Source organism: Carcharodon carcharias (assembly GCF_017639515.1).
Source record: "Carcharodon carcharias isolate sCarCar2 chromosome 35 unlocalized genomic scaffold, sCarCar2.pri SUPER_35_unloc_6, whole genome shotgun sequence".
NCBI classification, from domain to species: Eukaryota; Metazoa; Chordata; class Chondrichthyes; order Lamniformes; family Lamnidae; genus Carcharodon; species Carcharodon carcharias.
The window spans coordinates 1,205,729-1,221,581 of NW_024470722.1; the positions used below are offsets into that span (position 1 = coordinate 1,205,729).

Below are 15,853 nucleotides of genomic sequence, written 5' to 3' on the forward strand. Positions count from 1 at the left end.
TCAATCACTACCGACCCATCCCTCCACAGTCCCTCAATCACTACCGACCCATCCCTCCACAGTCCCTCAATCACTACCTACCCATCCCTCCACAGTCCCTCAATCACTACCGACCCAGCCCTCCACAGTCCCTCAATCACTACCGACCCATCCCTCCACAGTCCCTCAATCACTACCTACCCATCGCTCCACAGTCCCTCAATCACTACCTACCCATCCCTCGACATTCCCTCAATCACTACCCATCAATCCCTCTACAGTCCCTCTATCACTACCTACCCAACCCTGCACAGTCCCTCAATCACTACCGAACCATCCCTCCACAGTCCATTAGTCAATACCTACCCATCCCTCCACAGTCACTCAATCACTTCCGACCCATCCCTCCACAGTCCTTCAAACACTTCCTACCCATCCCTCCACAGTCCCTCAGTCACTACCTACCCATCCCTCCACAGTCCATCAATCACTACCTACCAATCCCTCCACAGTCCCTTAATTACTACCTACCCATCCCTCTGCAGTCCCTTAATCACTACCTACCCATCCCTCCACAGTACCTCAATCTCTACATACCAATCCCTCCACAGTCCATCAATCACTACCTACCAATCCCTCCACAGTCCCTCAATCACTACCTACCCAACCCTCCACTGTCCATCAATCACTACCTACCAATCCCTCCACAGTCCCTCAATAACTACCCACCCATCCCTCCTCAGTCCATCAATCACTACCTACCCATCCCTCCACAGTCCCTCAATCACTACTTACCCATCCCTCCACAGTCCCTCAGTCACTACCCACCCATTCCTCCACCGACCCTCAATCACTACCTACCCATCCCTCCACAGTCCCTCATTCACTACGTACCCATCCCTCCACAGTCCCTCAATCACTACCCACCATCCCTCCACAGTCCCTCAATCAATACCTACCAATCCCTCCACAGTCCCTTAATCACTAACTACCCATCCCTCCATAGTCCCTCAATCACTACCTACCCATCCCTCCACAGTCCCTTAATCACTTCCTACCCATCCCTCCACAATCCCTCAATCACTACTGACCCATCCTTCCACTATCCCTCAATCACTAACGACACAGCCCTCCACAGTCCCTCAATCACTACCTACCCATCCCTCCACAGTCCCTCAATCACTAACGACACCTCCCTCGACAGTCCCTTAATCACTACTGTCCCACCTCTCCACAGATCCTCAATCAATACCTATCCATCTCTCCACAGTCCCTCAATCACTACCGACACATCCCTACGCAGTCCCTCAATCACTACCTACCCATCCCTCCACAGTCCATTAATCACTACCTACCCATCCCTCCACAGTCGCTCAAACACTACCGACCAATCCCTCCACATGCCCTCAATCATTACCAACCCATCACTCCACATTCCCTCAATCACTATCCAGCCATTCCTCCACAATCCCTCAATCAGTACCTACAAATCCCTCCACAGTCCCTCAATCACTACCTACACATCCCTCCACAGTCCCTCAATCAATACCCACCCATCCCTCCACAGTCCCTCAATCACTTCCTACCCATCCCACCACAGTCCCTCAATCACTACCCACCCATCCCTCCACAGTCCCTCAATCACTACCGACCCATCCCTCCACAGTCCCTCAATAACTACCCACCCATCCCTCCACAGACCGTCAATCACTACCTACCCATCCCTCCACAGTCCCTCAATCACTACCGACTCATCCCTCCACAGTCCCTCAATCACTACCTAACCATCCCTCCACAGTCCCTCAATCACTTCCTACCTTTCCCTCCACAGTCCCTCAGTCACTACCAACCCATCCCTCCACAGTCCCTCAATTACTACCTACCCATCCCTCCACAGTCCCTCAATCACTACCTACTCATCCCTCCACAGTCCCGCAATCACTACCTACCCAACCCTCCACAGTCCCTCAATTACTACCTACCATTCCCTCCACAGTCCCTTAATCACTACCTACCCATCCCCCCACAGTCCCTCAATCACTACCCACCCATCCCTCCACAGTCCCTCAATCTTTACCAACCCATCCCTCCACAATCCCTCAATTACTACCGACCCATCCCTCCACAATCCCTCAATTACTACCTACCCATCGCACCTCAGACCATCAATCAGTACTGACACATCCCTACACAGTCCCTTAATCACTACCTACCCATCCCTCCACAGTCCCTCAATCACTACCGACCCATCCCTCCACAGTCCCTCAATCACTACTCACCCATCCCTCCACAGTCCCACAATCACTATCCATCCATTCCTCCACAATTCCTCCATCACTACCTACCAATCCCTCCACAGACCGTCAATCACTACCTACCCATCCCTCCACAGTCCCTCAATCACTACCTAACCATCCCTCCAAAGTCCCTCAATCACTACCGATGCATCCCTCCACAATCCCTCAATCACTACCTACCCATCCCTCCACAGTCCCACAGTCACTACCAACCCATCCCTCCACAGTCCCTCAATCACAAAAGACTCATCCCTCCACAGTCCCTCAATCACTATCTAACCATCCCTCCACATTCCCTCAATCACTACTGATGCATCCCTCCACAATCCCTCAATCACTACCTACCCATCCCTCCACAGTCCGTCAGTCACTACCAACCCATCCGTACACAGTCACTCAATTACTACCTACCCATCCCTCCACAGTCCCACAATCAGTACCTATCCATCCCTCCACAGTCCCTCAATCACTACCTACCCATCCCTCCACAGTCCAACAGTCACTACCAACCCATCCCTCCACAGTCCCTCAATCACAAAAGACTCATCCCTCCACAGTCCCTCAATCACTACCTAACCATCCTTCCACATTCCCTCAATCACTACCAATGCATCCCTCCACAATCGCTCAATCACTACCAACACATCCCTCCACAGTCCCTCAATCACTACTGAGGCATCCCTGCACAGTCCCTCAATCACTACCGACCCATCCCTCCACAGTCCCTCAATCACTACCTACCCATCCCTCCGCAGTCCCTCAATCACTACCTACCCATCCCTCCACAGTCACTCAATCACTACCGACCCATCCCTCCACTGTCACTCAATCACTAACGACCCATCCCTCCACAGTTCCTCAATCACTACCTACCCATCCCTCAACAATCACTCAATCACTACCTACCCATCCCTCCACAGTCCCTCAATCACTACCTACACATCAATCCACAGTCCATCAATCACTACCTACCCATGCCTCCACAATCACTCAATCACTACTTACCCATCCCTCCACAGTCCGTCAATCACTACACACCCATCCCTACAGAGTCCCACAATCACTACCTACCCATCCCTCCACAGTCCCTCAATCACTACCTACCCATCCCTCCACAGTGCCTCAATCATTACTGACCCATGCCTCCACAGTCCCTCAATCACTTCCTACCCATCCCTCCACAGTCCCCCAATCACTACCTACCCATCCCTCCACAATCCCTCAATCACTACCTACCCATCCCTCCACAGTGCCTCAATCATTACTGACCCATGCCTCCACAGTCCCTCAATCACTTCCTACCCATCCCTCCACAGTCCCTCAATCACTACCTACCCATCCCTCTACAGTCCCTCAATCACTTCCTTCCAATTCCTCCACAGTCCCTTAATCACTAACTAACCATCCCTCCACAGTCCCTCAATCACTACCGACCCATCCCCCAACAGTCCCTCAATCACTACCTAAATATCGCTCCACAGCCCCGCAATCACTACCTACCCATCCCTCTACAGTCCCTCAATCACTTCCTTCCAATTCCTCCACAGTCCCTTAATCACTAACTAACCATCCCTCCACAGTCCCTCAATCACTACCGACCCATCCCCCAACAGTCCCTCAATCACTACCTAAATATCGCTCCACAGCCCCGCAATCACTACCTACCCATCCCTCCACAATCTCTCAATCACTACCTACCCATCACTACACAATCCCTCAATCACTACCTACCCATCCCTCCACAGTCCCTCAATCACTACCTACCCATCGCTCCACCGTCCCTCACTCACTACCATCCCATCCCTCCACATTCCCTCAATCACTACACATCAATCCCTCCACAGTCCCTCAGTCACTACCGACCCATCTCTCCACAATCGCTCAATCACTACCCACCCATCCCTCCACAATCCCTCAATTACTACCTACCCATCGCACCTCAGACCATCAATCAGTACCGACACATCCCTACACAGTCCCTCAATCTCTACCTAACCTCCCTCCACAGTCCCTCAATCACTACCTCCCCATCCTTCCACAGTCCCTTAATCACTACCTACCCATCCCTCCACAGTCCCTCAATCACTACCTCAACATCGCTCCACAGTCCCGCATTCCCTACCTCCCCATCCCTCCACAATCCCTCAATTACTGCCGACACATCCCTCCACAGTCCCTCAATCACTAACTACCCATCACTCCAGAGTCCCTCAATCACTACCGACCCATCCCTCCACAGTCCCTCAATCACTACCTACCCATCCCTCCGCAGTCCCTTAATCACTACTGACCCATCCCTCCACAGACCCTCAAGCACTACCCTCCCATCCCTCCACAATCCCTCAATTACTACCTACCCATCGCACCTCAGACCATCAATCAGTACTGACACATCCCTACACAGTCCCTCAATCTCTACCTACCCATCCCTCCACAGTCCCTTAATCACAACCTACCAATCCTCCACAGACCATCAATCACTACCTACCCATCCCTCCACAGTTCCTCAATCACTACCTAACCATACCTCCAAAGTCCCTCAATCACTACCGATGCATCCCTCCACAATCCCTCAATCACTACCTACCCAACTCTCCACAGTACCACAGTCACCACCAACCCATTCCTCCACAGTCCCTCAATCACAAAAGACTCATCCCTCCACAGTCCCTCAATCACTACAAACCCATCCCTCCACAATCCCTCAATCACAAAAGACTCATCCCTCCACAGTCCCTCAATCACTACCTAACCATCCCTCCACAGTCCCTCAATCACTACCGAGGCATCCCTCCACCATCCCTCAATCACTACCTACCAATCCCTCCACAGTCCCTCAATCACTACCTACCCAACCCTCCACTGTCCATCAATCACTACCTACCAATCCCTCCACAGTCCCTCAATAACTACCCACCCATCCCTCCTCAGTCCATCAATCACTACCTGCCCATCCATCCACAGTCCCTCAATCACTACTTACCCATCCCTCCACAGTCCCTCAGTCACTACCCACCCATTCCTCCACCGACCCTCAATCACTACCTACCCATCCCTCACAGTCCCTCATTCACTACGTACCCATACCTCCACAGTCCCTCAATCACTACCGACCATCCCTCCACAGTCCCTCAATCAATACCTACCAATCCCTCCACAGTCCCTTAATCACTAACTACCCATCCCTCCATAGTCCCTCAATCACTACCTACCCATCCCTCCACAGTCCCTTAATCACTTCCTACCCATCCCTCCACAATCCCTCAATCACTACTGACCCATCCTTCCACTATCCCTCAATCACTAACGACACAGCCCTCCACCGTCCCTCAATCACTACCTACCCATCCATCCACAGTCCCTCAATCACTAACGACACCTCCCTCGACAGTCCCTTAATCACTACTGTCCCACCTCTCCACAGATCCTCAATCAATACCTATCCATCTCTCCACAGTCCCTCAATCACTACCGACACATCCCTACGCAGTCCCTCAATCACTACCTACCCATCCGTCCACAGTCCATTAATCACTACCTACCCATCCCTCCACAGTCGCTCAAACATTACCGACCAATCCCTCCACATGCCCTCAATCATTACCAACCCATCACTCCACATTTCCTCAATCACTATCCAGCCATTCCTCCACAATCCCTCAATCAGTACCTACAAATCCCTCCACAGTCCCTCAATCACTACCTACACATCCCTCCACAGTCCCTCAATCAATACCCACCCATCCCTCCACAGTCCCTCAATCACTTCCTACCCATCCCACCACAGTCCCTCAATCATTACCCACCCATCCCTACACAGTCCCTCAATCACTACCGACCCATCCCTCCACAGTCCCTCAATAACTACCCACCCATCCCTCCACAGACCGTCAATCACTACCTACCCATCCCTCCACAGTCCCTCAATCACTACCGACTCATCCCTCCACAGTCCCTCAATCACTACCTAACCATCCCTCCACAGTCCCTCAATCACTTCCTACCTTTCCCTCCACAGTCCTTCAGTCACTACCAACCCATCCCTCCACAGTCCCTCAATTACTACCTACCCATCCCTCCACAGTCCCTCAATCACTACCTACTCATCCCTCCACAGTCCCTCAATCACTACCTACCCAACCCTCCACAGTCCCTCAATTACTACCTACCATTCCCTCCACAGTCCCTTAATCACTACCTACCCATCCCCCCACAGTCCCTCAATCACTACCCACCCATCCCTCCACAGTCCCTCAATCTTTACCAACCCATCCCTCCACAATCCCTCAATTACTACCGACCCATCCCTCCACAATCCCTCAATTACTACCTACCCATCGCACCTCAGACCATCAATCAGTACCGACACATCCCTACACAGTCCCTTAATCACTACCTACCCATCCCTCCACAGTCCCTCAATCACTACCGACCCATCCCTCCACAGTCCCTCAATCACTACTCACCCATCCCTCCACAGTCCCACAATCACTATCCATCCATTCCTCCACAATTCCTCCATCACTACCTACCAATCCCTCCACAGACCGTCAATCACTACCTACCCATCCCTCCACAGACCCTCAATCACTACCTAACCATCCCTCCAAAGTCCCTCAATCACTACCGATGCATCCCTCCACAATCCCTCAATCACTACCTGCCCATCCCTCCACAGTCCCACAGTCACTACCAACCCATCCCTCCACAGTCCCTCAATCACAAAAGACTCATCCCTCCACAGTCCCTCAATAACTATCTAACCAACCCTCCACATTCCCTCAATCACTACCGATGCATCCCTCCACAATCCCTCAATCACTACCTACCCATCCCTCCACAGTCCGTCAGTCACTACCAACCCATCCCTACACAGTCACTCAATTACTACCTACCCAAACCCTCCACAGTCCCACAATCAGTACCTATCCATCCCTCCACAGTCCCTCAATCACTACCTACCCATCCCTCCACAGTCCAACAGTCACTACCAACCCATCCCTCCACAGTCCCTCAATCACTACCTAACCATCCTTCCACATTCCCTCAATCACTACCGATGCATCCCTCCACAATCGCTCAATCACTACCTACCCATCCCTCCACAGTCCGTCAGTCACTACCAACCCATCCCTCCACAGTCCCTCAGTTACTACCTACCCATCCCTCCACAGTCCCTCAATCACTAACTATCCATCCCTCCACAGTCCCTCAATCACTACCTAGCCATCCCTCCACAGTCCCACAATCACTACCCACCCATCCCTCCACAGTCCCTCATTCACTACCTACCCATCCCTCCACAGTCCCTCAATCACTACCTACCCATCCCTCCACAGTCCCTCAATAACTACCCAGCCATCCCTCCACAGACCGTCAATCACTACCTACCCATCCCTCCACAGTCCCTCAATCACTACCGACTCATCCCTCCACAGTCCCTCAATCACTACCTAACCATCCCTCCACAGTCCCTCAATCACTTCCTACCTTTCCCTCCACAGTCCCTCAGTCACTACCAACCCATCCCTCCACAGTCCCTCAATTACTACCTACCCATCCCTCCACAGTCCCTCAATCACTACCTACTCATCCCTCCACAGTCCCTCAATCACTACCTACCCAACCCTCCACAGTCCCTCAATTACTACCTACCATTCCCTCCACAGTCCCTTAATCACTCCCTACCCATCCCCCCACAGTCCCTCAATCACTACCCACCCATCCCTCCACAGTCCCTCAATCTTTACCAACCCATCCCTCCACAATCCCTCAATTACTACCGACCCATCCCTCCACAATACCTCAATTACTACCTACCCATCGCACCTCAGACCATCAATCAGTACCGACACATCCCTACACAGTCCCTTAATCACTACCTACCCATCCCTCCACAGTCCCTCAATCACTACCGACCCATCCCTCCACAGTCCCTCAATCACTACTCACCCATCCCTCCACAGTCCCACAATCACTATCCATCCATTCCTCCACAATTCCTCCATCACTACCTACCACTCCCTCCACAGACCGTCAATCACTACATACCCATCCCTCCACAGTCCCTCAATCACTACCTAACCATCCCTCCAAAGTCCCTCAATCACTACCGATGCATCCCTCCACAATCCCTCAATCACTACCTACCCATCCCTCCACAGTCCCACAGTCACTACCAACCCATCCCTCCACAGTCCCTCAATCACAAAAGACTCATCCCTCCACAGTCCCTCAATCACTATCTAACCATCCTCCACATTCCCTCAATCACTACCGATGCATCCCTCCACAATCCCTCAATCACTACCTACCCATCCCTCCAAAGTCCGTCAGTCACTACCTACCCATCCCTCCACAGTCACTCAATTACTACCTACCCATCCCTCCACAGTCCCTCAATCAGTACCTATCCATCCCTTCACAGTCCCTCAATCACTACCTACCCATACCTCCACAGTCCAACAGTCACTACCAACCCATCCCTCCACAGTCCCTCAATCACAAAAGACTCATCCCTCCACAGTCCCTCAATCACTACCTAACCATCCTTCCACATTCCCTCAATCACTACCGATGCATCCCTCCACAATCGCTCAATCACTACCTACCCATCCCTCCACAGTCCCTCAATCACTACCTACCCATCCCTCCACAGTCCCTCAATCACTACCTACCCATCCCTCCAAAGTCCCTCAATCTCTACCTACCCATCCCTCCACAATCCCTCAATCTTTACTGACACATCCCTCCACAATCCCTCAATGACTACCTACCCATCCCTACACAATCCCTCAATTACAATCTACCCATCGCTGCTCAGACCATCAATCACTATCGACACATTCCTACACAGTCCCTCAATCACTACCGACTCATCCCTCCACAGTCCCTCTATCACTACCTAACCATCCCTCCACAGTCCCTCAATCACTAACGATGCATCCCTCCACAATCCCTCAATCACTACCTACCCATCACTCCACAGTCCCTCAATTACTACCTACCCATCCCTCCACAGTCCCTCAATCACTACCTATCCATCCCTCCACAGTCCCTGAATCACTACCTACCCGTCCCTCCACAGTCCCTCAATCACTACCTACCCATCCCTGCACAGTCCTTTAATCACTACCTACCCATCTCTCCACAGTCCCTCATTCACTACCTACTCATCCCTCCACAGTCCCTCAATCACTACCTACCCAACCCTCCACAGTCCCTCAATTACTACCTACCATTCCCTCCACAGTCCATTAATCACTACCTACCCATCCCCCTCAGTCCCTCAATCACTACCTACCCATCCCTACACAATCCCTCAATCACTACCTACCCGTTCCTCCACAGACCCTCAATCACTACCTACCCATCCCTCCACAGTCCCTCAATCACTACCTATCCATCCCTCCACAGTCCCTGAATCACTACCTACCCGTCCCTCCACAGTCCCTCAATCACTACCTACCCATCCCTGCACAGTCCTTTAATCACTACCTACCCATCTCTCCACAGTCCCTCAATCACTACCTACTCATCCCTCCACAGTCCCTCAATCACTACCTAGCCATCCCCCTCAGTCCCTCAATCACTACCCACCCATCCCTCCACAGTCCCTCAATCTTTACCGACCCATCCCTCCACAATCCCTCAATTACTACCGACCCATCCCTCCGCAGTCCCTTAATCACTACCTACCCATCCCTCAACCGTCCCTCAATCACTACCTACCCATCCCTCCACAGTCCCTCAATCACTACCTACCAATCCCTCCCCAGTCCCTCAATCACTACCGACACATCCCTCCACAGTCCCTCAATCACTAACTACCCATCCCTCCACAGTCCCTCAATCACTACCAACACATCCCTCCACAGTCCCTCAATCACTACTGAGGCATCCCTGCACAGTCCCTCAATCACTACCTACCCATCCCTCCGCAGTCCCTCAATCACTACCTACCCATCCCTCCACAGTCCCTCAATCACTACCGACCCCTCCCTCCACTGTCACTCAATCACTAATGACCCATCCCTCCACAGTTCCTCAATCACTACCTACCCATCCCTCCACAGTCCCTCAATCACTACCTACACATCACTCCACAGTCCCTCAATCACTACCTACACATCACTCCACAGTCCCTCAATCACTACCTACCCATGCCTCCACAATCACTCAATCACTACTTACCCATCCCTCCACAGTCCGTCAATCACTACACACCCATCTCTACAGAGTCCCACAATCACTACCTACCCATCCCTCCACAGTGCCTCAATCATTACTGACCCATGCCTCCACAGTCCCTCAATCACTTCCTACCCATCCCTCCACAGTCCCTCAATCACTACCTACCCATCCCTCTACAGTCCCTCAATCACTTCCTTCCAATTCCTCCACAGTCCCTTAATCACTAACTAACCATCCCTCCACAGTCCCTCAATCACTACCGACCCATCCCCCAACAGTCCCTCAATCACTACCTAAATATCGCTCCACAGCCCCGCAATCACTACCTACCCATCACTACACAATCCCTCAATCACTACCTACCCATCCCTCCACAGTCCCTCAATCACTACCTACCCATCGCTCCACCGTCCCTCACTCACTACCATCCCATCCCTCCACATTCCCTCAATCACTACACATCAATCCCTCCACAGTCCCTCAATCACTACCGACCCATCTCTCCACAATCGCTCAATCACTACCCACCCATCCCTCCACAATCCCTCAATTACTACCTACCCATCGCACCTCAGACCATCAATCAGTACCGACACATCCCTACACAGTCCCTCAATCTCTACCTAACCTCCCTCCACAGTCCCTCAATCACTACCGAGGCATCCCTCCACAATCCCTCAATCACTACCTACCCATCCCTCCACAGTCCCTCATTCACAAAAGACTCATCCCTCCACAGTCCCTCAATCACTACAAACCCATCCCTCCACAATCCCTCAATCACAAAAGACTCATCCCTCCACAGTCCCTCAATCACTACCTAACCATCCCTCCACAGTCCCTCAATCACTACCGAGGCATCCCTCCACAATCCCTCAATCACTACCTACCCATCCCTCCACAGTCCCTCATTCACTACCTACCCATCCCTCCACAGTCGCTCAATCACTACTTATCCATCCCTCCCCAGTCCCTCAATCACTACCTACCTGTGCCTCCACAGTCCCTCAATCACTACCTACCCATCCCTGCACAGTCCTTTAATCACTACCTACCCATCCCTCCACAGTCCCTCAATCACTACCTACCCATACCTGCACAGTCCTTTAATCACTACCTACTCATCCCTCCACAGTCCCTCAATCACTACCTACCCAACCCTCCACAGTCCCTCAATCACTACCGACCTGTGCCTCCAGAGTCCCTCAATCACTACCTACCCATCCCTGCACAGTCCTTTAATCACTACCTACCCATCCCTCCACAGTCCCTCAATCACTACCTACTCATCCCTCCACAGTCCCTCAATCACTACCCACCCATCCCTCTACAGTCCCTCAATCAATACCTACCCATCCCTCCACAATCCCTCAATCATGACCTACCCATCCCTCCACAATCCCTCAATCTTTACCGACCCATCCCTCCACAATCCCTCAATGACTACCTACCCATCACTCCACACTCCCTCAATTACTACCGACACAACCCTCCACAGTCCCTCAATCACTACCTACGCATCCCTCCACAGTCCCTCAATCACTACCTATCCATCGCTCCACAGTCCCTCAATCACTACCGACACTTCCCTACGCAGTCCCTCAATCACTACCTACCCATCCCACCACAGTCCCTTAATCACTACCTACCCATCCCTCCACAGTCCCTCAATCACGACCTACCCATCCCTCCACAATCCCTCAATCTTTACCGACCCATCCCTCCACAATCCCTCAATGACTACCTACCCATCACTCCACACTCCCTCAATTACTACCGACACATCCCTCCACAGTCCCTCAATCACTACCTACGCATCCCTCCACAGTCCCTCAATCACTAACGACACATCCCTCCGCAGTCCCTTAATCACTAATGACCCATCCCACCACAGTCCCTCAATCACTACCTATCCATCGCTCCACAGTCCCTCAATCACTACCGACACATCCCTATGCAGTCCCTCAATCACTACCTACCCATCCCACCACAGTCCCTTAATCACTACCTACCCATCCCTCCACAGTCCCTCAAACACTACCGACCCATCACTCCACATGCCCTCAATCACTACTGACCCATCACTCCACATTCCCTCAATCACTATCCAGCCATTCCTCCACAGTCCCTCAATCACTACCGACCCATCCCTTCTCAGTCCCTCAATCACTACTTAACCATCCCTCCACTGTCCCTCAATCACTTCCTACCCATCCCTCCACAGTCCCTCAATCACTACCTACCCATCCCTCCACAGTCCCTCAATCACTCCCCACCCATCCCTCCACAGTCCCTCAATCACTACCTACCCATCCCTCCACAGTCCCTCAATCACTACCTACCCATCCCTCCACAATCCCTCAATCTTTACCGACCCATCCCTCCACAATCCCTCAATGACTACCTACCTATCCCTCCACAAGCCCTCAATTACTACCTACCCATCGCTGCTCAGACCATCAATCACTACCGACACATTCCTACACAGTCCCTCAATCACTACCTACCCATCCCTCCACAGTCCCTTAATCACTACCTACCCATCCCTCCACAGTCCCTCAGTCACTACCAACCCATCCCTCCACAGTCCCTCAATTACTACCTACCCATCCCTCCACAGTCCCTCAATCACTACCTATCCATCCCTCCACAGTCCCTCAATCACTACCTACCTGTCCCTCCACAGTCCCTCAATCACTACCTACCCATCCCTCCATAGTCCCTCAATCACTACCTACTCATCCCTCCACAGTCCCTCAATCACTACCTACCCAACCCTCCACAGTCCCTCAATTACTACCTACCAATCCCTCCACATTCCCTTAATCACTACCTACCCATCCCTCCACAGTCCCTCAATCACTACCCACCCATCCCTCCACAGTCCCTCAATCACTACCTACCCATCCCTCCACAGTCCCTCAATCACTACCTACCCAACCCTCCACAGTCCCTCAATCACTACCTATCCATCCCTCCACAGTCCCTCAATCACTACCTACCCATCCCTGCACAGTCCTTTAATCACTAACTACCCATCCCTCCACAGTCCCTCAATTATTACCTACCCTTCCCTCCACAGTCCCTCAATCACTACCGACCCATCCCTCCACAGTCCCTCAATCACTACCGACCCATCCCTCCACAATCCCTCAATGACTACCTACCCATCCCTCCACAATCCCTCAATTACTACCGACACATCCCTCCACAGTCCCTCAATCACTACTGACCCATCCCTCCACAATCCCTCAATCACTACCCAACCATCCCTCCACAATCCCTCAATCACTACCTACCCATCCCTCCACAGTCCCTCAATCACTATCCAGCCATTCCTCCACAATCCCTCCATCACTACCTACCAATTCCTCCACAGACCGTCCATCCCTACCTACCCATCCCTCCACAGTCCCTCAATCACTACCGTCTCATCCCTCCACAGTCCCTCAATCACTACCTAACCATATCTCCGCAGTCCCTCAATCACTACCGATGCATCCCTCCACAATCCCTGAAACACTACCTACCCATCCCTCCACAGTCCCTTAGTCACTACCAACCCATCCCTCTACAGTCCCTCAATCACTACCTATCCATCCCTCCACAGTTCCTCAATCACTACCTACCCATCCCTCCACAGTCCCTCAATCACCAACTACTCATCCCTGCACAGTCCCTCAATCACTACCTACCATCCCTCCACAGTCCCTCAATCACTACCTACCCATCCCTCCACAGTCCCTCAATCACTACCTACTCATCCCTCCACAATCCCTCAATCACTACCTACCCATCCCTCCACAGTCCGTCAATCACTACCTACTCATCCTTCCACAGTCCCTCAATCGCTACCTACCCATCCCTCCACAGTCCCTCAATCACTATCTACCCATCCCTCCACAGTCCCTCAATCACTACCTACCCATCCCTCCACAGTGAGTGGAAAGTGATTGAAGGAGGGAGTGAGGGAGGGAATGAAGGAGTGAGGGAGGGAATGAGGTGTCAGAGAGTGAAGGAGGGAGCGAGGGAGGGAGTGAGTGAGGGGAGAAGGACTGAGGGGAGAGGGAGTGAAGGAGGGAGTCACAGAGGGAGGAGTGAGGGAGGTAATTAAGAGAGATTGAAGGAGGGAGTGAGGGAGGGAGTGAGGAAGTGAGTGAGGGAGGGAATGAGGGTGTGAGTGAGGGTGTGAGTAGGGAGTGAAGGAGGGAATGAGGGAGTGAGTGTGGGAGTGAGTGAGTGAAGGAGGGAGTGAGGGAGGCAGTGATTGAGGGAGTGATTGAGGAAGGGATTGAGGGAGGGAATGAGGGAGGGAGTGAGGGGCGAGGGAGTGAGGGGAGAGGGAGTGAGGGAGGGAGTGAGGGGAGGGGGCATGAGCGAGGGTGTGAGTGGAGAGGCAGTGAGGGGAGAGGGAGTGAGGCAGGTAGTGAGGGGATAGGGAGTGAGGGGAGAGGGAGTGAGGGAGGGAGTAAGTGAGGGAGTGAGTGAGGGAGTGAGGGGAGGGGGAGTGAGGGGAGAGGGAGTGAGGGGAGAGGGAGTGAGTGAGGGTGTGAGGGGAGATGGAGTGAAGGAGGGAGTGAGGGGAGGGGTAGTGAGTGAGGGAGTGAGGGGAGAGTGAGTGAGGGGAGAGGGAGTGAGGGGAGGGGGAGTGAGGGGAGAGGGAGTGAGGGGAGGGGAATGAGGGGAGAGGGAGTGAGGGGAGAGGGAGTGAGGGAGGGAATGAGGGGACAGGGAGTGAGGGGACAGGGAGTGAGGGGACAGGGAGTGAGTGAGGGAGTGAGGGGAGGGGTAGTGAGGGGAGAGGGAGTGAGGGGAGGGGTAGTGAGGGGAGAGGGAGTGAGGGGAGGGGAATGAGGGGAGATGGAGTGAGGGGAGAGGGAGTGAGGGAGGGAATGAGGGGACAGGGAGTGAGGGGACAGGGATTGAGGGAGGGAGTGAGTGAGGGAGTGAGGGGAGGGCGAGTGAGGGGAGAGGGAGTGAGGGGAGAGGGAGTGAGTGAGAGTGTGAGGGGAGAGGGAGTGAGTGAGGGAGTGAGGGGAGAGGGAGTGAGTGAGGGGAGGGGGAGTGAGGGCGCGTGGCGGAGGGATGTACCTGTTCTTACAGACTGCCAGCCCAGTGAGAAGGGGCTGCGGACCTGGAGGCTGTAGTGTGTGATGGGGCTGTGGTTGTTGAGGCCGGGGCTCCAGGACAGTGTTGCTGTGTGACTGGAGATCTCCTCCACAATCACCACACCCGGGGCTCCTGGGGGACCTGCAGACAACATCAGGCCTTAACAAATCGGCTGGTGACCACATGTTACTCAAGAGGCAACTAGAAAGGGGTCATTGAGAAGGATATACCCTCAACAGTGTGAGTGTGTGGGTATGAGAGTGTGAGTGTGAGAG

The 15,853-nt window shown here is 52.9% G+C and overlaps 1 protein-coding gene across 1 annotated transcript in view; it reads right to left on the bottom strand.

Annotated features, from left to right (window-relative positions):
- Positions 1-15,719, bottom strand: part of LOC121274265 (contactin-5-like) — a gene marked incomplete at its 5' end in the record, with an annotated part of 77,956 nt that extends 62,237 nt beyond the window's left edge. Inside the window, one exon of the mRNA XM_041181476.1 lies at positions 15,561-15,719. Coding sequence (XP_041037410.1) covers positions 15,561-15,719 — 159 coding nt within the window. The remainder of the gene's footprint in view (positions 1-15,560) is intronic.
- Between the last annotated feature and the right edge of the window lie 134 nt (positions 15,720-15,853).